Here is a 23,890-nt window from a genome sequence, read left to right on the forward strand (position 1 = left end):
TGTGTGCCCAAACCAAATATAATCTGCATCTACCATAGGTATTTTCACCCAGTGGTGATGATGGCCTTGGCTGTGTGCAGAGACACCACTAGTTGCCCCTCCTCCACCCCAGTTGACATCTGGAGGTAAGAAAATAATCTGTGTAAGTTTTGAGTGGTAGACTTCACATGCCGGAATCCAGTTTAATCAGAAGGGGTCTGTGTAACTAGTAGAGGTTTCTTACCTTGTTTAGGCATTACAACAAAGAGGACTTGAACCATGGTGGGGGAAAGGAGTTTGGTATGAGTGACCGGCGCTTGGGATCCCGTCGGTCACCACACCGACGCCGGGATCCCGGGGATTAGAATGGCGGCGGGGGTGAGAGGGGGAGCGAGCTCAACGAAGGCCCTTGCGGGCTCGCTGAACTCACTATGCTGCGGGCTCGTTGGTGAGCTGTGCTCGCCACAGGTTCTATTCCCACTCTATGGGTGTTGTGGACACCCACGAGTGGTAATAGTCCCTGTTAGTCGGCATGCCAACTGACAGGATTTTGAGGGGGCGGGATGTAGGCATCAGTATTGTGAGACTGCAGGTCACATAACTACATCCCGGGGAAAGGATATGAAAGCATGTAAAGAGGGGCATCAAGGAAGTCTGCAGACTCCTGGGACAAACTCGGGAACCCAATCTGTGTAAAATAATCTCTAAATCGAGAACAAGTGTCGTTAGCCCTAGTCACATAAAAGGATTTATAATTAATCAGGAGGGTATCTTATTCTAAAATAGTTTGAATAGTCATACAGGACTGACCTTCCTTTTGATAAAACGGCCAAATAACTACTGTCAACCTCTAACTGTGAGTACTATTAAGTTACACAGCAACCTGCGTTTTCGCTTATTATGAATGTGATCGGACTACTGTCATTTAGACTGTAACAGATCTTTATCCGATCAGTATGAGAAATCAAATATTGATTTTTCAAGTTTAGTGTCCTTGCACCTATTAATTTGTTTAAATTTAGACATCTGCTTAATAAAAATACCTCAAAGAAAACTTGTAACCAGTTTCCTACAGCTCCAGCTAAAAGGGGTTAAGCTTCCAGAACCAAACCAATCCCCTCCATATGAAGAGATGTCGAGAGTCAAGCAAACAGCAGAGTGGTTGGATATTCCCGTAGACGACTAGTTCACTGCATCCACCCTGGCAAAAGATTCCAGCACAGAATTTGTGAGGGGAAAATGTATGGTACTTGGTGGATTGGTAGGAAAATTGGAGAGTCAAAGGGTGATGGAACAACCAAATGTCAATTAGACCCAGTTCAAAGACCATTTGTGGAACGGGGGTGGAACCAGAGGAGATGGGGTCAGATAACTCTCTCAGTTGATAGAGACCAGTTCATAACATTATTAAAGTCATCCATACACATCACATGGGTGTCAGGGGACAGCATAATAATGGAGGTCACGCTTCCAAATATCTCCTTACTGTAAGGAGGATGTGTGTGTGTGTGTATATATATATATATATATATATATATATATATATATATACACACTGCTCAAAAAAATAAAGGGAACACTTAAACAACACAATGTAACTCAGAGTCAATCACACTTCTGTGAAATCAAACTGTCCACTTAGGAAGCAACACTGATTGACAATCAATTTCACATGCTGTTGTGCAAATGGAATAGACAACAGGTGGAAATTATAGGCAATTAGCAAGACACCCCCAATAAAGGAGTTGTTCTGCAGGTGGTGACCACAGACCACTTCTCAGCTCCTATGCTTTCTGGCTGATGTTTTGGTCACTTTTGAAAGCTGGCGGTGCTTTCACTCTAGTGGTAGCATGAGACGGAGTCTACAACCCACACAAGTGGCTCAGGTAGTGCAGCTCATACAGGATGGCACATCAATGCGAGCTGTGGCAAGAAACTTTGCTGTGTCTGTCAGCATAGTGTCCAGAACATGGAGGCGCTACCAGGAGATAGGCCAGTACATCAGGAGACGTGAAGGAGGCCGTAGGAGGGCAACAACCCAGCAGCAGGACCGCTACCTCCGCCTTTGTGCAAGGAGGAACAGGAGTAGTACTGACAGAGCCCTGCAAAATGACCTCCAGCAAGCCACAAATGTGCATGTGTCTACTCAAATGATCAGAAACAGACTCCATGAGGGTGGTATGAGTCCACAGGTGGGGGTTGTGCTTACAGCCCAACACCGTGCATGACGTTTGGTATTTGCCAGAGAACACCAAGATTGGCAAATTCGCCACTGGCGCCCTGTGCCCTGTGCTCTTCACAGATGAGCAAAATGTGACCGACGTGACAGAGTCTGGAGACGCCAAGGAGAACATTCTGCTGCCAGCAACATCCTCCAGCATGACCGGTTTGGCAGTGGGTCAGTAATGGTGTGGGGTGGAATTTCTTTGGGGGGCCGCACAGCCCTCCATTTGCTCGCCAGAGGTAGCCTGACTGCCATTAGGTACCGAGATGAGATCCTCAGACCCCTTGTGAGACCATATGCTGGTGCAGTTGGCCCTGGGTTCCTCCTAATGCAAGACAATGCTAGACCTCATGTGGCTAGAGTGTGTCAGCAGTTCCTGCAAGACGAAGGCATTGATGCTATGTCCCGCCCGTTCCCTAGACCTGAATCCAATTGAGCACATCTGGGACATCATGTCTCGCTCCATCCAGCAACGCCACGTTGCACCACAGACTGTCCAGGAGTTGGCGGATGCTTTAGTCCAGGTCTGGGAGGAGATCCCTCAGGAGACCATCCGCCACCTCATCAGGAGCATGCCCAGGCGTTGTAGGGAGGTCATACAGGCACGTGGAGGCCACACACACTACTGAGCCTCATTTTGACTTGTTTTAAGGACATTACATCAAAGTTGGATCAGCCTGTAGTGTTTTTCCACTTTAATTTTGAGTGTGACTCCAAATCCAGACCTCCATGGGTTAATAAATTTGATTCCATTGATAATTTCTGTGTGATTTTGTTGTCAGCACATTCAACTATGTAAAGAACAAAGTATTTAATAAGAATATTTCATTCATTCAGATCTAGGATGTGTTATTTTAGTGTTCCCTTTATTTCTCTAACGTCCTAGTGGATGCTGGGGACTCCGTAAGGACCATGGGGAATAGACGGGCTCCGCAGGAGACAGGGCACTCTAAGAAAGAATTAGGACTACTGGTGTGCACTGGCTCCTCCCTCTATGTCCCTCCTCCAGACCTCAGTTAGAATCTGTGCCCGGACAGAGCTGGGTGCACTTTAGTGAGCTCTCCTGAGCTTGCTAATAAGAAAGTATTTTGTTAGGATTTTTTATTTTCAGAGAGATCTGCTGGCAACAGACTCTCTGCTACGTGGGACTGAGGGGAGAGAAGCAGACCTACTAACTGTGGATAGGTCATGCTTCTTAGGCTACTGGACACCATTAGCTCCAGAGGGATCGAACACAGGAACTCACCCTTGGTCGTCCGATCCCGGAGCCGCGCCGCCGTCCCCCTCGCAAAGCCAGAAGACAGAAGCCGGCGAGAGAAGCAAGAAGACTTCAAAATCGGCGGCAGAAGACGCCTGTCTTCATATGAGGTAGCGCACAGCACTGCAGCTGTGCGCCATTGCTCCCACATTAAACCCGCACACTCCTGTCACTGTAGGGTGCAGGGCGCAGGGGGGGGGGGGGGGGCGCGCCCTGGGCAGCAATTGAGTACCTCTTGGCAAAGTGGGCATATATACAGTTGGGCACTGTATATATGCATGAGCCCCCGCCATTATTTTACACAAAATCGCGGGACAGAAGCCCGCCGCTGAGGGGACGGGGCTTCTTCCTCAGCACTCACCAGCGCCATTTTCTCTCCACAGATCCGCTGAGAGGAAGCTCCCCAGGCTCTCCCCTGCAGAAGCACGATAGAAGAGGGTGTAAAAGAGAGGGGGGGCACATAAATTTGGCGTAAAAACAATGTATGCAGCAGCTACTCGGTTAACACTACGTCACTGTGTGATTCCTGGGTCATATAGCGCTGGGGTGTGTGCTGGCATACTCTCTCTCTGTCTCTCCAAAGGGCCTTGTGGGGGAACTGTCTTCAAATAGAGCATCCCCTATGTGTGTGGTGTGTCGGTACGTGTGTGTCGACATGTCTGAGGTAAAAGGCTCCCCTAAGGAGGAGATGGAGCAAATATGTGTGTGAGAGGGTGTCTCCGTCGACAACGCCGACACCTGTTTGGATATGTGTAAGTGCTAAGGTGAATTTATTACACAAAAGATTAGAGAACAGACAGGAAATCTACCCATGTCTGTCCATATGGCGCAGAGACCTTCAGAGTCTCACAATGCTCACTATCCAAAATAATAGACACTGATATCGACACGGAGTTTGACTCCAGTGTCGACTACGATAATGCAAAGTTACAGCCAAGATGGCAGAAAAGTATTCAATATATGATTATTGTAATAAAGATGATTTGCATATCACTGATGACTCATTTGTCCCTGACACAAGGGTACACATTTTAAGGGGAAGAAAGCTGAGGTAAATTTCCCTCCTCTCCTGAGGAAAAAGAGCGGGAATCTCCAGACATGAGACTGCAGCTTCCCACAAAGAATTCTCAGGCAGTAGCCTTTCCCCACTAGGGCCAGGATATGATGGGAATCTTCCCCTAGGGTGTCACGTTTGCCCAAAAGGTAGCCCTAGCTATTCTCAGTGATCCTGCAGATAGCGTGCACATTTTGGTACACTACTCAGACCGGCGATTGTGTCGGCATGGGTTTATAGCGCTGTGGCGGCGTGGACAGGTACCTTATCAGCAGAAATTGAAATATATATATATATATATTAAAGATGCTGTCTTAAGAGATATATATCATAAAACATGCCCAAAGAGACATGTGTATACTGGGTCCTAGAGGCAAAGCTATGTCGATTTCTGCTTGACGTATCCTGTAGAATATGCAATGGACAGATGATTCCAACTTAAGTGGCATATGGAAGGCTGAGGATTGTGTGGAGAAGGGTTCTCGGACCTAGTCTCCACAGCTATAGCTGGTAATTCTGATATTTTGCCTTATATTCCTGCACAGCCTAGGAAAGCACGTCATTATCAAATGCAGCCTTTCGAACAAAGAAACAAGAAAGTCCGAGGTGCGTCCTTTCTTGCCAGAGGCGGGGGCGGAGGAAACCAGCTGCACAACACAGCTAGTTCCCAGGAACAGAAGTCCTCCCCGGCCTCTACGAAAATCCACCGCATGTCGCTGGGGCTCCACAGGCGGAGCTAGGCCCGGTGGGGGCACGCTTTCGTAAGTTCAGCCACAAGTGGGTTCACTCCCTGTTAGATCCCTGGGCAATAGATAAGATGCCTCCTGACTGCCGGCCCTGCCGGCTTCCCCCCCCCCCCTAGAGGGAAACAGGGTTAACTGCAATTCACAAATTGTATCTTCAACAGGTGGTGGTCAAGGTTCCCCTCCTTCAACAAGGAGGGGGTTATTATTCGACCATGTTGTAGTCCCGAAACCAGATGGTTCGGTCAGACCCATATTGAATTTAAAATCCCTGAACATATACTTGAAAAGTTCAAGTTCAAGATGGAATCGCTCAGAGCGGTCATCGCAAGGGAGGGGGACTTTATGGTGTCTCTGGACATGAAGGATGCTTACCTTCGTGTCCCCGTTTATCCACCTCATCAGGAGTACCTCAGATTTGTGGTACGGGACTGTCATTACCAATTCCAGACGTTGCCGTTTGGTCTGTTCACGGCACCGAGAATATTTACCAAGGTAATGGCAGAAATGATGGGCTTCTGCGAAAGCAAGGAGTTACAATTATCCCATACTTGGACGATCTCCTCATAAAGGCGAGGTCCAGAGAGCAGTTGCTGATCAGCGTAGCACACTCTCGGGAGGTGTTACAACAGCACGGCTGGATTCTGAATATTCCAAAGTCGCAGCTGATTCCTACGACGAGACTGCCCTTCCTGGGCATGATTCTGGACACAGACCAGAAGAAGGTGTTTCTCCCGGAGGAGAAGGCCCAGGAGCTCGTGACTCTGGTCAGAGACCTCTTAAAACCAAAACAGGTGTCGGTGTATCAATGCACGCGAGTCCTGGGAAAGATGGTGGCGTCATACGAAGCCATTCCCTTCGGCAGGTTCCATGCGAGGACCTTTCAGTGGGATCTGTTGGACAAGTGGTCCGGATCGCATCTTCAGATGCATCGGCTGATCACCCTATCCCCCAGGGCCAGGGTGTCTCTTTTGTGGTGGCTGCAGAGTGCTCACCTTCTCGAGGGCCGCAGGTTCGGCATACAGGACTGGGTCCTGGTGACCACGGATGCAAGCCTCCGAGGGTGGGGGGCAGTCACTCAGGGAAGAAACTTCCAGGGGCTGTGGTCAAGTCAGGAGACTTGTCTGCACATCAATATCCTGGAACTAAGGGCCATATACAATGCCCTGAGTCATGCGGAGCCTCTGCTTCGCAACCAACCGGTGCTGATTCAGTTAGACAACATCACCGCAGTGGCTCATGTAAACCGCCAGGGCGGCACAAGAAGCAGGGTGGCGATGGCAGAAGCCACCAGAATTCTTCGCTGGGCGGAGAATCACGTGCAAGCACTGTCAGCAGTGTTCATTCCGGGAGTGGACAACTGGGAAGCAGACTTCCTCAGCAGAGTGGGGACTTCATCAAGAAGTCTTCACACAGATTACAAATCGATGGGAACTGCCACAGGTGGACATGATGGCATCCCGCCTCAACAAAAAGCTACAAAGGTATTGCGCCAGGTCAAGAGACCCTCAGGCGATAGCTGTGGACGCACTAGTGACACCGTGGGTGTTCCAGTCGGTTTATGTGTTTCCTCCTCTTCCTCTCATACCCAAGGTGCTGAGAATCGTAAGAAAAAGAAGAGTGAGAACAATACTCATTGCTCCGTATTGGCCAAGAAGGACTTGGTATCCGGAACTGCAAGAAATTCTCACAGAGGACCCATGGCCTCTGCCTCTCAGACAGGATCTGTTGCAACAGGGGCCCTGTCTGTTCCAAGACTTACCGCGGCTGCGTTGGACGGCATGGCGGTTGAACGCCGGATCCTAGCGGAGAAAGGCATTCCGGATGAAGTTATTCCTACGCTGATAAAGGCTAGGAAGGACATGACAGCAAAAAATTATCACCGTATATGGCGAAAATATGTTGCTTGGTGTGAGGCCAGGAAGGCCCCTACAGAGGAATGCCAGCTGGGCCGTTTCCTTCACTTCCTACAGTCGGGCGTGACTATTGGCTTAAAATTAGGGTCCATAAAGGTCCAGATTTCGGCCCTATCCATTTTCTTTCAAAAGGAACTGGCTTCTCTTCCTGAGGTTCAGACGTTTGTAAAGGGAGTGCTGCATATTCAGCCCCCTTTTGTGCCACCAGTGGCACCTTGGGATCTTAACGTGGTGTTGAGTTTCCTGAAATCTCACTGGTTTGAGCCACTTAAGACCGTGGAGTTAAAATATCTCACGTGGAAAGTGGTCATGCTATTGGCCTTAGCTTCGGCTAGGCGTGTTTCAAAATTGGCGGCTTTGTCATGTAAAAGCCCCTATCTGGTTTTCCATATGGACAGGGCAGAATTACGGACTCGTCCGCAATTTCTGCCGAAGGTGGTGTCATCTTTTCATTTGAACCAACCTATTGTAGTGCCTGCGGCTACTCGTGACTTGGAGGATTCCAAGTTACTAGATGTAGTCAGGGCTTTGAAGATTTATGTAGCCAGAACGGCTGGAGTCAGGAAAACTGACTCGCTGTTTATCCTGTATGCATCCAACAAGCTGGGTGCTCCTGCTTCAAAGCAAACTATTGCTCGCTGGATCTGTAACACGATTCAGCAGGCTCATTCTGCGGCTGGATTGCCGCATCCAAAATCAGTAAAAGCCCATTCCACAAGGAAGGTGGGCTCTTCTTGGGCGGCTGCCCGAGGGGTCTCGGCATTACAGCTTTGCCGAGCTGCTACTTGGTCGGGTTCAAACACTTTTGCAAAATTCTACAAGTTTGATACCCTGGCTGAGGAGGACCTTGTGTTTGCTCATTCGGTGCTGCAGAGTCATCCTCACTCTCCCGCCCGTTTGGGAGCTTTGGTATAATCCCCATGGTCCTTACGGAGTACCCAGCATCCACTAGGACGTTAGAGAAAATAAGATTTTACTTACCGGTAAATCTATTTCTCGTAGTCCGTAGTGGATGCTGGGCGCCCGTCCCAAGTGCGGACTTCTTCTGCAATACTTGTATATAGTTATTGCTTATGTAAGGGTTATGTTATGTTTGCATCAGGTTGTCTGATGCTCTGTTATTGTTCATACTATTAACTGGGTAAGTTTATCACGAGTTATACGGTGTGATTGGTGTGGCTGGTATGAGTCTTACCCTGGATTCCAAAATCCTTTCCTTGTACTGTCAGCTCTTCCGGGCACAGTTTCCTTAACTGAGGTCTGGAGGAGGGACATAGAGGGAGGAGCCTAATTCTTTCTTAGAGTTCCCTGTCTCCTGCGGAGCCCGTCTATTCCCCATGGTGCTTAAATAAGTATTGCAGAAGAAGTCAGCACTTGGGACGGGCGCCCAGCATCCACTACGGACTACGAGAAATAGATTTACCGGTGAGTAAAATCTTATTTTTTTTGAGCAGTGTATATGTGTGTATATAAATTGCTAAATGCATAAATAGAGTGGAATTAATAAAGGAAAACAAAACTTTTATAAGGATCAAGCTCTATATGTTCCAATTGAAAATTAAGCTGCTAATTTATCAAGAGAGTTAGCAGAGTAACTTCAATTGTACACTCAGGACTTTTTCAAAGCCATTACCCTACCCCGTAATCAATATTAACTGAAACCTAGAGAAATCAGCATGAGGAGTTGGGAAAATTGGTTTATAAACTAGACCCTCACTAACCATTCCTGCACACCATGTAGGATAACATGGGATCCGGACGAGATCTCGGAAGTTGAAATACCAACAGCCAGGTTCCCGTACGAGGATTTGCTGGGCCATGGGGGGGATAGGGGATGTTAGGGTCAGAGGGTTTGGGGAGTAGGGGTAATATACTCGCCTACTAAGTGTCAGGATCCTGAGCATTGGAATGCTGCTATCAGTATAATGACTGCCGGCATCCCAAGCGCCAGGATTTCGATACCATCACTATAGAACAGATGCTCATAAATGCATGTATAGACCAAAAATGGTGCACAGTAAGAAAACTAACAAAAAAAAAAAAAAGACAAACAAACCTGACAGCAATACAAAATACAGAAAATTAACGGTCTATCCCAAACCCACCCTGTACTTCCACCTTAAACGATGGAATACCTTAAATATAAACAAGGAACTAAATCCAAATATGCTAACAACCCAGAGGCTTTTGCAAGAGTGCTTTGCATCTTCTGCTTGACCTTCCAATTGAGTCTCCCGAACCTCCTCATTAGTGCCATGTGCTGATGGATCTCTCCTCCTTTCGTGTGCTGATTTGCCTCCCCTCCTTTTTGATGCGTGAAAGCACCTTCTGCTTCCACCATCTCGTATGAGACTCTGCTTTTCTGCTGCCTCTCCCTTTCACCCTGTTGAGGGTGGGTGGTGTCTGAGACCTCGGGTGTACCTGCACCCAGCGCTTTACCAACTTTAGTTTGATTATTTGTAATTTAATATATTATTTCTAACGCAGACTTTTATACAGTGCCCTAAATTGATGGGATCATGATAAAAACAAGGATATTAAATAACCCCCATTTCACTGATATACTGTTGGTCTGTGAAAGTCTCTCTAATGTATGTTTCTTTCTGAATGCATGTGGGATTTGTGATGTTCACCATGTCAACATTAGAATTAGAATCTGAAGAGCCAAGCTGTACATTATTCCTGCCTATCCTTGTGAGGGCGCACTATGGGATGCTTAACTTTAAATTGCTTGTCCTGAATTCCCCCTTTTCCTCAGATCTTTCTTGCACAGTGCTTTGTATTGTGCTAAATAGATATTCTTGGTTACTTGGAGTACAAAAAGATACCAGGATTCCTATTTCTGTTTATTTGTGTGATAGGGGTTCTACATTATAGAGACTTAATGACATTTATCAGATTTTAGTTCCTTTCATATTCTGTTTTCTTAAGCATGTATATACTCAACAAGAAGTGCGGGAGCTCCTTGGTCGTCTTGATCTTGGAAACCGGACAAAAATGGGACAGAAAGGGTCATCTGGATTATCTCGAGCAGTGTCTGCTTTTGGCATTGTAGGTAAGACTGTTTGCATATACCTTTTTATATTATGGAAGCAAAGGTTATTAACACCAATGGGACTAAAGGTATGAGCTTCATGATTACTGTATATTTTCATTTTGCCTTCAGAGTTTCAGTTCATATTCCACATACAGAAGCAGTAGAACTGTGTATCTACGCTCACCTTAAAGTTAATAATATTATAATATCAGGGCACAGGACATACACGGTGTACTCTTTTCATCAGCAATGAGGAACCGGCGGGGACACACCCCACTTCTTGCGGCAACCATTCAGAGACTAGTGGCATCAGGTCAGCATTTTTGACAGATTCCGGAAGGCCAATAATGTGTATATTATTTAGACTATTTCTATTTTCGAAATCTTCCAATTTGTCTGCCATGGATGCCACCATCTTCTCCTGGTCAGTCAAGGTGGCCTTGGCTATTTAAAGTTCAATCCAAAATGCATTGTCATGCTTCAGAAAGACGCTGATCGTGTTTTGTGAGCTGGGTAAGAGCAGAATCTATGGAATCCTTCAGGGGTGCTAACTTCTGGTCCAGAAGCGAGGCCAGGAGAGTGGTAAGCTCTTGTGAAGTTAAGGAGCCAGTGACGAACGGAGATGCAGCATCGGGCGTGTGGTCCCCATCCATGTCTCTCATTCTCTCGCCAGGAGAAGAAGTGGAAGCTACAGACGAAGTGTCTTTGCCACGGCCATTGCCCGCCTGGCCACCCTTAAGGCCTCTCATAGGTCTCGCCACATATTTATCCATATTCACTGCGGCAGTATACACAAAATACGCAGAGATAGTTGAAGTGTATGGAGTCAAACACTGATATTGTATTCCAGAGTAGCAGTAGTCAGACAGCTTGGCCAGCCAGCAGCTATCTGACTAGTGTAAATCATCCAAGTATCCCCCTGATAAAAGCTCACTACACCCCCATGATGTGTTGAAAGAAAAAGGTTAAGGGGCCTCCTGGCAACCTGGTGCAGCGTGGTTGCCAGTGAGTTGAAGTGCAGCCAGGAACAGGAACAAGGAGGGTGGTGGGGTGGGGGGGGGGTGATCCTATCCCTAAACAAGATGTAAGCTGTACCACCAGGGGGTTGCACCGTACAGACTCCCAGCCGAGAGTCCTCAGTCACCGTTGGCCAGCTGAGTCCCCACAAGTCCCTGCAAGGCTGCCGTGGTAGGTTGCGCCGGCACGTGTATCAGGAATCCTGGAGCGGAGCTACGTACTTGAGGCCGCGGCTTTACACAGGATGGTAGGCCGCAACCTGCAGGAACTGATTCCCCAGCTCCGCGTGCCTACCTCACGGTACCCGGTGCTGCACTGGCGAGGTTGAAGTGTGGGCAGTGTGTCGTGGGTCTCCGAAGCTCTCTCCTCCCAGGTGTTTGAAGAAGAGAAGCTCTGGAGCACAGCAGCAGCACGTCTGTCTTCTCTGCCCGCAAGGCCCGCCCCTCCGACACAGATATTTTAACAAAAGTAACAGATGTAACGAAATATACTTAACTACAGAAATCCTAGGAGCCCTACATCGGTCAGTGAGGCTAGGATGGGTTTCACCCAGGTCCTTAGCATTTCTGCATTCAACGTTGTTCTAAGACAAAAAAAGGCGGCTGCGCACATCCTTCTTATTTTATATATCACAGCTAACGTAACACGGATATAAATGCCAAATAAGGTTTTAAACCCAATTGGTTTCGTGAGCTAACCCTTACTCTGACCCTAACGTGAGAGCAGTGAACTGACAAAATGAATGATAGCCATCATCTTGTTACATCATTTTGTGTCTCCTATCACACTATGTCGACAGGTAATTGGTTGACAGCGACAGTTGACATATGATTTTAGTCTAATCGTAACTCTCCCCCTAGTGCCTAACCCTAACCCTCCCCTATTGCCTAGCCCTAACTCTTCCCTAGTGCCTAACCTTAACCCTCCCTCTAGTGCCTAACCCTAACCCTCCCCTAGTGCCTAACCTTAACCCTCCCCTAGTACCTAACCCTACCCCTAGTGCCTAACCCTAACCATCACCAGTGCGCAACCCTAACCCTAGTGCATTACCCTAAACCTCCCCCCTTGTACCTCACCCTAACTCTTCCCTGGTACCTCACCCTAACTCTCCCCTAGTACCTCACCCTAACTCTCCCCTAGTACCTCACCCTAACTCTCCCCTAGTGCCTAATGCTAACCCTCCCCCTAGTGCCTAACCATAACCCTCCCCTTAGTGCCTAACCATAACCCTCCTCTTAGTGCCTAACCCTCCCTTTAGTGCCTAACCCTAACCCTCCTCTTGGTGCCTGACCCTAACCCTCCCCTAGTGCCTGACCTTAACCCTCCCCATAGTACCTAACCTTAACCCTCCCCTAGTGCCTAACTTTAACTCTCCCCTAGTGCCTAACCTTAACCCTCTCCCAGTGACTAACCCCAACCCTCCCCCTAGTACCTCCCCCTAATCCTCCCCATAGTGCCTATCCCTAGTGCCTAACCCTCCCTCTAGTGCTTAAGCCACCCCCTAGTGCCTAACCCTAACACTCCCTTAGTGCATAGCCTTAACCCTCCCCCTAGTGCCTAACCCTAACCCTCCACCTAGTGCCTAACCCTAACCCTCCGCCTAGTGCCTAACCCTAACCTTCCGCCTAGTGCCTAACCCGAACACTATGCCTAACCTTCCGCCTGATGCCTAACCCTAACCCTCCGCCTAGTGCCTAACCCTAACCCCCCTCCGCCTAGTGCCTAACCCTAACCCTCCGCCTAGTGCCTAACCCTCTGCCTAGTGCCTAACTCTAGCCCTCAGCCTAGTCCCTAACCCTCAGCCTAGTCCCTAACCCTCAGCTTAGTGCAGTGATGGCTAACCTTGACACGCCAGCTGTTGTTGAACTACACATCCCAGCATGCCCTGCATCAGTTTTAGCATGGCCAAATAGCAAAACTGTAGCAGGGCATGCTGGGATGTGTAGTTCAACAACAGCTGGATTGTCAAGGTAAGCCATCACTGGCCTTGTGCCTAAGCCTAACTCTACCCTAGCACCTAACCTTAACCCTCTCCCAGTGCCTAACCCTCCCCTAGTTCCTAACCCTAATCCTCCCCTAGTGCCTAACCCTATCCCTCCGCCTAGTGCCTAACCCTCCCGCCTAGTGCCTAACCCTAACCCTCCTGCCTAGTACCTAACCCTAACCCTCCCGCCTAGTGCCTAACCCTCCGCCTAGTGCCTAACCCTCCGCCTAGTGCCTAACCCTCCGCCTAGTGCCTAACCCTAACCCTCCGCCTAGTGCCAAACCCTTTCCCTCCGCCTAGTGCCAAACCCTTTCCCTCCGCCTAGTGCCAAACCCTAACCCTCCGCCTAGTGCCTAACCCTAACCTTCCGCCTAGTGCCTAACCCTAACCTTCCGCCTAGTGCCTAACCCTAACCCTCCGCCTAGTGCCTAACCCTAACCCTCCGCCTAGTGCCTAACCCTAACCCTCCGCCTAGTGCCTAACCCTAACCCTCCGCCTAGTGCCTAACCCTAACCCCCTCCGCCTAGTGCCTAACCCTAACCCCCTCTGCCTATTGGCTAACTCTAACCCTCTGCCTAGTTCCTAACCCTAACCCTCCGCCTAGTGCCTAACCCTTCCCCTATTGCCTAATCCTAATCTTCCCCCTAGTGCCTAACCCTCCCCCTCCCCCTAGTACCTTTCCCTAACTCTCCCCTAGTGCCTAACCCTAACCCTCCCCATTGTACCTCACCCTAACCCTACCCTAATGCCTAACCCTCCCCTTAGTGCCTAACCCTAATCCTCCCCCTAGTGCCTAACCCTCCCCCTAGTACCTCACCGTAACCCTTCCCTACCCCAAGTGCATAACTTTAACCCTAACCCTCAAAACCATGAAAAACCATGAGTTGACCATTTAAACCTGTTGACCTAAGTTGCTCTCAACCAAGTACCTGTTAACCTTTTGACCCTGGTGACCTAGTCACTGTCGACCATCTGGTGTCAACCTATTGACTGTTGACCATGTTACTGTAATTCTGCCATCTGGATAGCTTACAGGGGATACACAGTATATTCCTTTTAGTGGGAAGAAATTAAATGATGGCCCTTTAGCACAGTGTTAAGCTGGGTACGCACTAGACAATTTTTTGGGACTATAAATTGTCCACATCATCCAGTGTGTACACACTATTGCATGCTCCCGTGAGTCGTTTGACGCGTCTTTTGGTCGGCCCTTCATGCTGCTCAATCTGAGGATGTGGTTAACAATGTTTAGCACATAGCACATTGGGGGTAATTCCAAGTTGATCGCAGCAGGAATTTAGTTAGCAATTGGGCAAAACCATGTGCACTGCAGGGGAGGCAGATTTAACATGTGCAGAGAGAGTTAGATTTGGGTGGGTTATTTTATTTCTGTGCAGGGTAAATACTGGCTGCTTTATTTTTTTCACTGCAAATTAGATTGCAGATTGAACACACCCCACCCAAATATAACTCTCTCTGCACATGTTAAATCTGCCTCCCCTGCAGTGCACATGGTTCTGCCCAATTGCTAACTAAATTCCTGCTGCGATCAACTTGGAATTACCCCCATTGTGTATGCACTACTTTTATATATACTGTACATGATATATCGTTAAGGAGCAAACAACCTAATGATATAAGATATATTGTTCGATCGTTATAATGTCGTTGGCGGGGCGCGGTCCGTACAACGCAGGCGTATCTGGACCGTTGCGGGCTGCGGCGGCTGTGTGACATCACACGCAGCCATTGCGACCCAGCGGGTAGCCGCCTGCCAGCGTGCAGGAGCTGCGCAGGCAGGGAGCTACTCGCTGGGTACAAAAGCATCACCGCCGTGCAATGCTTTTGCACCCATGTGGGGCAGGGGGGAAGGGGGCAGAGCCAGATGTGCTGGGCGGACTAGCCCTGTGCTGGGCGCCACCCGCATGTTTGAGAAACTGATCGTAGATGTGCTAAATTTAGCACATCTACGATCCGATCTTAATTAGGCCCTATATCAGTTTCCCCGGAGTTCAAGGGTAATCGTTGATGACATTGCATTGTTTGCCTTTCGTCTAGTGTGTACCCAGTTTAAGATTACCTTCAGATGTATTGTGAATTATGTAGAATAGTAATAGACCATTACTAATTCATGATAGTGCTGTTTAATAATTACAGTATATGTATTAATGAACAACCTACTGTTCACTTTACAGAGACGTACGAAAAAGAGGTTAAAATGCTCTGTTTAAAAAAACGTAGCAGGTTTCTACATTATACACACACCAGCGTGTAACTTCCAGTAGGGGGCGATGGTTTCATCACTATCGCTGCCTTTCATGTACTGTTGCAGTATTATGCTTCTTTCTCAGGCGTACACGTGAGCTGTAAACCAGATCTCTTCTGGCGATTGAACTTATGAATCAGGTACTTTAGAGCAGCACTGATGAGTAACGCATACTTCATAGCAGCAAAAACAACTCTGCCTTTTTGCTGTATACAAAGGATAAGTAGATGTATATAAAAAAAAAAAAAAAGGTGCATTGCCTTGTATGTCTCACTGACTTGTTTTATTGCACAGCTTTGACCCAGTGTTTTGTGTTTAATTAATGTCATAAGAGAATTATTTGGAGATGCATAATCATTTTCTCTGGGATAGCTTTGATTCTTATTGTGGTGTGGGGTTGCTCCAGTGCAAGACCTTGTGAGCTGTGAATGAGTCAGCTGTGACATTTTCTCAGGCTCGCTACAGTGCCATTAAAAAATGTCTTTTAAAATACGTCTGCCATTATTAACAATTCGTTCTTGGTTGACTGTTGCCCCACAGGCAGCATTTTCTGATTATTTGTATCTGATGTCGCAACTACCGTACACATGTACTAACTATCAAAACCCAGCAATTACAGTAGATGTGTACTTTTTGTCTTTCACACAAAAAGAATTTGATTACATTCCAAAATTAACAAAGAGAGATCACCACTGAAACTCCCTTTTTATAATATTTTATTGAAAAAGGTTTTAAAACCTTTCTAGGCACCGACAAGTCTAGTCATTTTGATTTTAGAAATTTTGAAAAATAGAAAGCAAAGTGCCTCTTTATTTGCTGATTAATGACACAACATACGTGCCTCAGAAATTAAGAGCCAATTAGATTTTTCGTTTTGCGCCATCCTCCAAGCAAATCCAAAAAGATTGTGTAGAAAATACATATTGAAATTTGAGTCTGGTTGTTAATTATCAATTTGGCACTACACATATGCATCTTTGGATCCATGTTAAGGCAAGACATGTACTGTATATCGGGTCTGCCATTCTAAAGCCAGATTGTAGTAATGCATAAACAGTAGTGTATGCCATCCTGCCTATAAATGTTTTCATGCAAAGCAATTAGCCTTGTATTGTACGCAGTTAACCTGTACAGAACAGTCAATAGGATTGGTATTGGGCTCTGACTCGAAGGTTGATTGGATGGATGCCTTCTAGATGTCCATGCACTGTACAGCCAACCTGTGCTGTGTGTGTGGTGTTGCTCTTTTTCATATTCTCAATAAAGGCCCTTCCTGTAACCTCATATTCTTATGCAGTATACCATCTTGTCCAGCCTTGATGTTTACCAATATATAAAAGCAGAGCCCATGACCGCAGGGCAATTAAAGGTAATTGGTACATCCAATTATCTTCATTCATCAACCTGTTGTGCCATTTGGAACAATGGCGATTAGTTGGATGTTGCATCTCACTGACTGTGCAACCATTGCTTTATGGGAAATTGTATTCACCAATCACTAAATGTAAACAGAGGAATAAAGGAGTTATTAGCAAACCAATAAAGCACACTAATGGGCAAACCCATTAATTCTAAATCTCTCTGCATATGTTTACATCTGCCCCACCTGCAGTGCACATGGTTTTAACCAATTGTTTACTTTTTTGGTTTGCTAACAACTCTGAATAACCCCCAGAGACCCATATTCTGTAGGATTGATATCATAGTAGAGCTCTAAAAAGATTGGAGAAAGCTACATGTAAAATTGTGCTATGAGAATATTGCTGTATTTGTGTTTTGTAATGCCAGCCAGGGCCGGATCTAAACCAAGTAGCGCACAGGGTAAAAAGTCACTTTGGCGCTCCCATTAAAAATAAATATCTATACTGTATTTTGTGTGTACTAAATAACAGAACAACTTAACTATCAGGTGGTTTGTCTGCCATGGGGAAGCTGAAGAAATGTATCCACCCTGGGCACACAGTGTCTTCAGTCAGTATTCACTATTCAAGTAGTAGATCACATGGTCTGGGAGATGCCTGTTTGAGTTGAAATATACAGATGTGTCCCTGTACATCATTGTTCGCCACATAGCGGGGTGTCCGCTCCCGCTATGCATTCACTTCAATGGGAGCCGGCAAGTGCATTAAACTCTGAGAGCTGGCTAGCAATGCATACGAGGTGGCATGCCGCGCTGCTTATGCACTTCGGTCCCGCTATAGAACGCTGCCATATGCAACAACACTGTAGCGGGACACATCTGTAGCCAATATCATCATCATACAACGGAGATTCAACTGCCCCATGTCACCTCCTGCTTCATGTCCCCTCCAGCTCCCTGTGTCTCCAGCCTCCTTCCCCCTGTGTCACTCCATACTCCTGCTTCATCACTCTAACCTTCTGTCTTTCCAGCAACCTGTCTTTGTAGCCGCCTGTCTTATCTTTCTTCCTTTCCAGCCTCCTGTCACTTCAACCTCCTGCCCCATGTCTCTCTAGCCTCTTATTCCATCACTTCAGCACCCTGTTCAGCCTCCTGCTCCATATCTTTCCAACCTCCTGTCACTGCAGCCTTCTGTCCCCTGTCACTCCAGCCTCCTGCCCTATCACTCCAACCTCCTCTTGCCCCTGTCACTCCAGCCTCCTGCCCAATTTCTCTCCATCCTTCTATCACTCCTGCTCCCTGTTACTCCAGCATTCTGCCCCCGCTTGACTCCGGCCTCCTGTGTAACGTTAAGAAACAACCCTTTCTCTGGTCCCCTCCTACTTACCTTCCTCTTGAACAGCCTGCATGCTCCTCTTCCTCAGCTGTGCAGCATGGAGGATAGGGGCAGCAGTGAGCTGCTCATGTGCTGAATGCACATGTCAGAGGTCTCCCCTTTGTATGGCCAGTGGCTGTTGACTGAACATAATCTATCAGGCGGAAGTGCTGGCGGGGTGAATGCGGTTGTACCCTGAGGCTGCATGCCCCCAGTAAATAGCTCTGCCAGCCCGCCTCATGAGCCGCCCCTGTTTCAGGACCGACCTTACGGAAAAGGTCTATCTCAGTGCATCTCTCACAAATGCAAAATATGTCACTTCTCTTTCTCATTGCTCATTGCGCAGGCGCCTCCCGCAGAGTATGTGCTGGGGACGCAATGAATTGTGGGAAGAAGATATAGAAAGGTCTCCTACTGCTTTTCTCAAGTGTGGGCAGCCATAACGCCATCATCAAATGGTGTCATGTTTTTAGAGTAGATTTGCATTGTAAAACTATTGTGTGCGCTTTAATTTGACAAAGTGCCTGGACCCCATTGTAAGTTATAGGGTTGTCACTGTCAAATAGTCAGAACCTTATTCCCCTGCTAAAAGCAGGAGACAAGGTCTTTATTCCTTTTATAAATTGTGTCCTTAGGTAATGCCTCCTAAAGAGTGGAGAAAGTTGCCCATAGCAACCAATCCTCTTCTAGCTAGTATTTATCAAGTACATCTATCAAATGAAAGGTATATCACCCCCTTAGTCACATCTATATACCATTGAAAGGGCAGATAGGATGTTTAAGATTAACAGTATCATATCATATACAATACCAGTCTCTTTCTATGCCATTGTGTTTTATTGTGACTACAGTAGGTTCATTCTGATTGTATAACATTATTTCACAAGCATGCTGAAGCAACTTTTGTTTTAAGTATCTTAATGAATGATTCATACAAATGCCAAGTTTCTACTATATGCTTTTCTGTTTCTCTCTTTGTGATCACAATAAAACCTCTGATACAGGTAATCTGTGAAGGGGTTTTTATAAGTGTAATAAACATATACCAAATAAGCCAATTAGGAAAATTCAGTACAGGCGCTATAAATATAGAATAACCACACCAATATATTTAACTTATTTTTGCAGCTCTCACACAGTGATCTGAAACAACTGAAAAGATAAATAAAATGAATATATAGACTTGACTATATAAGAGAGCGCGAAAATAATATAATATAAAAACAATTTATTATGATTAAAAAGTCCAATTGGTAAATAGATCAAAATTTGTTATAATAATAAAACCACATCACATCACTTGAACCATTATAAACCAGTAGACTTATGTCCATGACCAGTCCCAATTTAAACGTATATATAGATGTCCAAAGATTCTTACATGGACAAAGATGTAAATAAATGTCCCGGACCAATGAATGGCTCCCTGTATTGAAGAATAAATGTGGATGTATACCTTATTGAGGGTACTGGCCTTTTAGATATAGTGGAGATATGTGCCGAAATAGAGCTTGATACTCTGCTGGATATGATTTAATAATCCTCCTCATCCATGTAGTGCAGTCACAGCCCCCGTGATTGGTACATAAAATATCTCACCGCTAGCATTTTTATGCCTCCCGTCCTTTGAACTCCAAACGGTGCACTTGTAGCCGTGGAATACAGGGAGAAGCTGCCAGACCCTATAGCACAAGGGCTGAGGCAGCGATGTAGAAGACGGTGAATCCCGGACTGGGGCAGCGCAGCCGCAAGCAGCACGGGCGGTCTGCAGATGATTCGTCCCTGACTGGGACAGAGCGTCCGGCAACAAAAAAGGTGATCTGCAAGGAGGCTGGCTGTCCTTCTGAGGAAACCGACAGCCAGCTACGTCGGAGAAACGCGTAAAGGTGATAGCCACTTCACCCACCTTGTTACCAGCTTTCAATACCGGCATTGCCACTGTGGTGATTACCTGTGCCGCGGACAGCTGCTACATCCCAGCTTTGGGATCCACCTCCTTGCAGATCACCTTTTTTGTTGCCGGCTGCTCTGTCCCAGTCAGGGACGAATCATCTGCAGACTGCCCGTGCTGCTTGCGGCTGCGCTGCCCCAGTCCAGGATTCACCGTCTTCTACATCGCTGCCTCAGCCCTTGTGCTATAGGGTCTGGCAGCGTCTCCCTGTATTCCATGGCTATAAGTGCACCGTTTGGAGTTCAAAGGACGGGAGGCATAAAAATGCTAGCGGTGAGATATTTTATGTACCAATCACGGGGGCTGTGACTGCACTACATGGATGAGGAGGATTATTAAATCATATCCAGCAGAGTATCAAGCTCTATTTCGGCACATATCTCCACTATATCTAAAAGGCCAGTACCCTCAATAAGGTATACATCCACATTTATTCTTCAATACAGGGAGCCATTCATTGGTCCGGGACATTTATTTACATCTTTGTCCATGTAAGAATCTTTGGACATCTATAAATACGTTTAAATTGGGACTGGTTTTGGACATAAGTCTACTGGTTTATAATGGTTCAAGTGATGTGATGTGGTTTTATTATTATAACAAATTTTGATCTATTTACCAATTGGACTTTTTAATCATAATAAATTGTTTTTATATTATATTATTTCCGTGCTCTCTTATATAGTCAAGTCTATATATTCATTTTGTTTTTATAAGTGTGCCTAGTTTTCTGTGGCAGAGCATATATTTGGAGAGCGCGATAGTGTCATACTTGCATTGCAAAAGGATGCACAGATGGGAAGAGGTAGAGGAAGAAAGACCTTTCTTGCTACTTGCAGAGTAACGATAAAATGGCAAAATATGTTATCCATTTGTGTGGCAGAATTATTTGAATGAGAGATAGAAGAGGGACATGGTACATTTGCAGCAGTGTTACTTGCTTAACTAGAAGATGCAAAGCCAATTTCTGCCTTTAAAAGAGGTTAGGTTCTCCACCACTGCTGATGTTCTGGCGGATTCAGTATGATATCCCGGTTGTTTAGATGCTGGCATCCTGACATTGAACACCCCAAGGTTGGAGGGAGTAAGTATTTTTACCCCCTACCCTACACTAACCCTCCGGGGTTGGTGGCTAGGGCTAATCTCCTGGGGGTAACAGCTACAGCTAATACTCGGGGAGTGGTGGCTAGGTCTTACCCCCCCTCGTGCCTAACCGTATTCCTCCACATGGGCCTTAACCCTTGTAGTGACCCCTATATTTATCTTCGGGATGGCAGCTGACGGTCTTCTGGTGCCAGTCTCCTGACTAGTGTCGGGATTCCACATGGCCACATGACCGCCAGGATGCTAAATGCATCCCATTCTGGCTATCCTGCCTTTTCCTTGTAGCTATAATAGGGTGCATTTTTAGCTACCAGTTGTACTTCCATGATAAAGAGCTTTTTGATCAATAACTGATAAAAAACAACTTACTCTTGTTAACCTGTAAAATTAGGAATAGATTGCATGCGCCGTAAATAAAAACAAACTAGTGCACTGTCAGTTGCATCCGGTAGAGGGGTTGTCAAGCCCCCAAAAATAGTTAAACTAAAAGATAAGGGTTATACCAGCACTACATATAAAATCAGCAATGTCTGATGGACGGTTCAAGGTATAACAGCAAGCATTTATTAAAATTACAATATTAAAAAATAAAGAATATATGTCTCAATAAGAATAAATATCTCAATATATGTCACAGGTATGTCAGAGAATAAAATTATATATATATTGGCTCCTATAAATCAATAAATCTGGATTAGGACTACCTACAATATTGTGTCCATTAAAAGTCCAATATTAGCAGCAGGATATTACCAGAGGGGAATAGATGATTTTAAACAGTCCCTTAGCAACCAAAATACCCCATATTCTGTTAGTATTATCTACATGAGATGTAGGAAGATTGCCATTCTATTAGGAAGGGGATGTTTAGATGGACGTTTTGGTAAATAGAATGATGTTGTTATACAGGTGCAACGTGCACTTTGAAATGCTTTTTCTATATATTGTGCTTCTAACCACCAGAACTCTGATTATAGTCATAACCAACAAATGCTGTTTATGTGTGCTTGGTTGATTTACGGAATCCTATTCTGCAAAGCTCACACAACCAGAAAGACAAAAGAAATTAAATAATTGCTGTTGCTTGGATAGCACAGACATGAGCAACATGTATTTCCTACAGACAATGTGTTACGCAATGGGAAGGGAAATGCCGTAGGAAGTTTTTTATTAGTTTTTTTTTTTAAAGAATTATGTCACTTTTTTCATACATAGTGCTCCAAATGGAAAAAAAAGAAAAGAAAGAAATCCTAAACTTTATTTGGAATACACTACATCAACAGATTTTGATTCAAAGTTGAAAGAGTATGTATGCTTTATTTTGTAAAATATTATTCTATTTCTTTTAAACTACCCCTACAGGTTTTGTTCAGTTTTTAGAAGGCTATTACATTGTACTAATCACTAAAAGAAGAAAAATGGCTGACATTGGAGGCCATGCAATATACAAAATAGAAGATACCAGCATGATCTATATTCCAAACGATTCTGTACGAGTTACACACCCAGATGAAGCCAGGTAATAAATATTGTATCATGTGAAATAAAATATATTGTTTACATAATTCTATTTTTCCTAGTACTCTATTGTTGAATACTGTACATTTTATTTAGTGTGGAAAGAAGGGTAAGGATATTTACAAATTAAAATTCCACCTGTAGTTATATTGGCTGAATCTATTGGACTGCCTTTGACATCTGCTTGTTCTTATTTGGCCTTATACTGTTTTCTGAAAACGTTTGTGTACACCATTTCAAACAGCATTACAATATTAGTGTTCAATCTAGCACCCTGCACCTAATCATCGAGTAGGGCATATTTTAATTTTGAAGGGCAAAGTTTTAGACATGATGTAGCTGTAGTGATACGTTATGTCTAAAATTTGCCCTTAAAAATTGAAATATGCCCTCCTCACTGATTAGGTGCAGGGTGCTAGAATGGGTTATGGTATAAGAACTCGACAGTCAAAAGGTCGACAGTGTCTAGGTCAACACCAAATGGTGGTCAACAGTGTCAAAAGGTTGACATGGAAACGGTCGCTTTTACGTTGCAGCACATAGAACCCCAATTAGTGTATCGCGTCCCATCGCATTCGCTTGCCATGCTTTGGCCAAGTACTATTCCGAATTATAGTCCACGTCGATGGTAAAGTATGACAAAGTTGGAAAAAAATAAAAAAAACTCATGTCGGTCATATGTTGTGTCAACCATTTGAACCTCTCGATCTTTTAAGCCATATCAACCATATGCATGTTGACCATTTGATGTCAACCTATTGACTGTCGACCTATATTCCGGATGAATGAACACTACATGTGGTGACTGAGCTGGAGTACAACCACTGGGATAACACTGGATGTATCTTTAAAGTGGACCTGTGATCCCAGTTACCACAGTCTAGAAACATGAAATACATATTTAGTAGATTTCTGTGTGTTTAAAAAAAAAAGAAAGAGATTTCCTGTATTTGACTTTTCTTATCTCTGAATAAAGCTGTACTGACAGACGGCCATCATTCTTTTTTTATTTATTAGAAATAATCATCATCATCATCATCGACTTTTTTTAACATCTCTTTATTTATCAAGATTGCAAATGTTGCACAATAAATAGGGCATAAA

At 45.5% G+C, this 23,890-nt stretch overlaps 1 protein-coding gene across 6 annotated transcripts in view; it reads left to right on the plus strand.

Moving 5' to 3' along the window:
- Positions 1-23,890, plus strand: part of FIG4 (FIG4 phosphoinositide 5-phosphatase) — a 665,438-nt gene that overhangs the window by 111,302 nt on the left and 530,246 nt on the right. For all 6 annotated transcript variants that reach the window (XM_063917119.1, XM_063917117.1, XM_063917120.1 and 3 more), the window contains exons 4-5: positions 10,106-10,229; positions 22,631-22,787. In XM_063917119.1, the coding sequence (XP_063773189.1) occupies positions 10,106-10,229; positions 22,631-22,787 (281 nt within the window). The remainder of the gene's footprint in view (positions 1-10,105; positions 10,230-22,630; positions 22,788-23,890) is intronic.

This window comes from Pseudophryne corroboree, chromosome 4, assembly GCF_028390025.1.
Source record: "Pseudophryne corroboree isolate aPseCor3 chromosome 4, aPseCor3.hap2, whole genome shotgun sequence".
NCBI lineage: Eukaryota > Metazoa > Chordata > Amphibia > Anura > Myobatrachidae > Pseudophryne > Pseudophryne corroboree.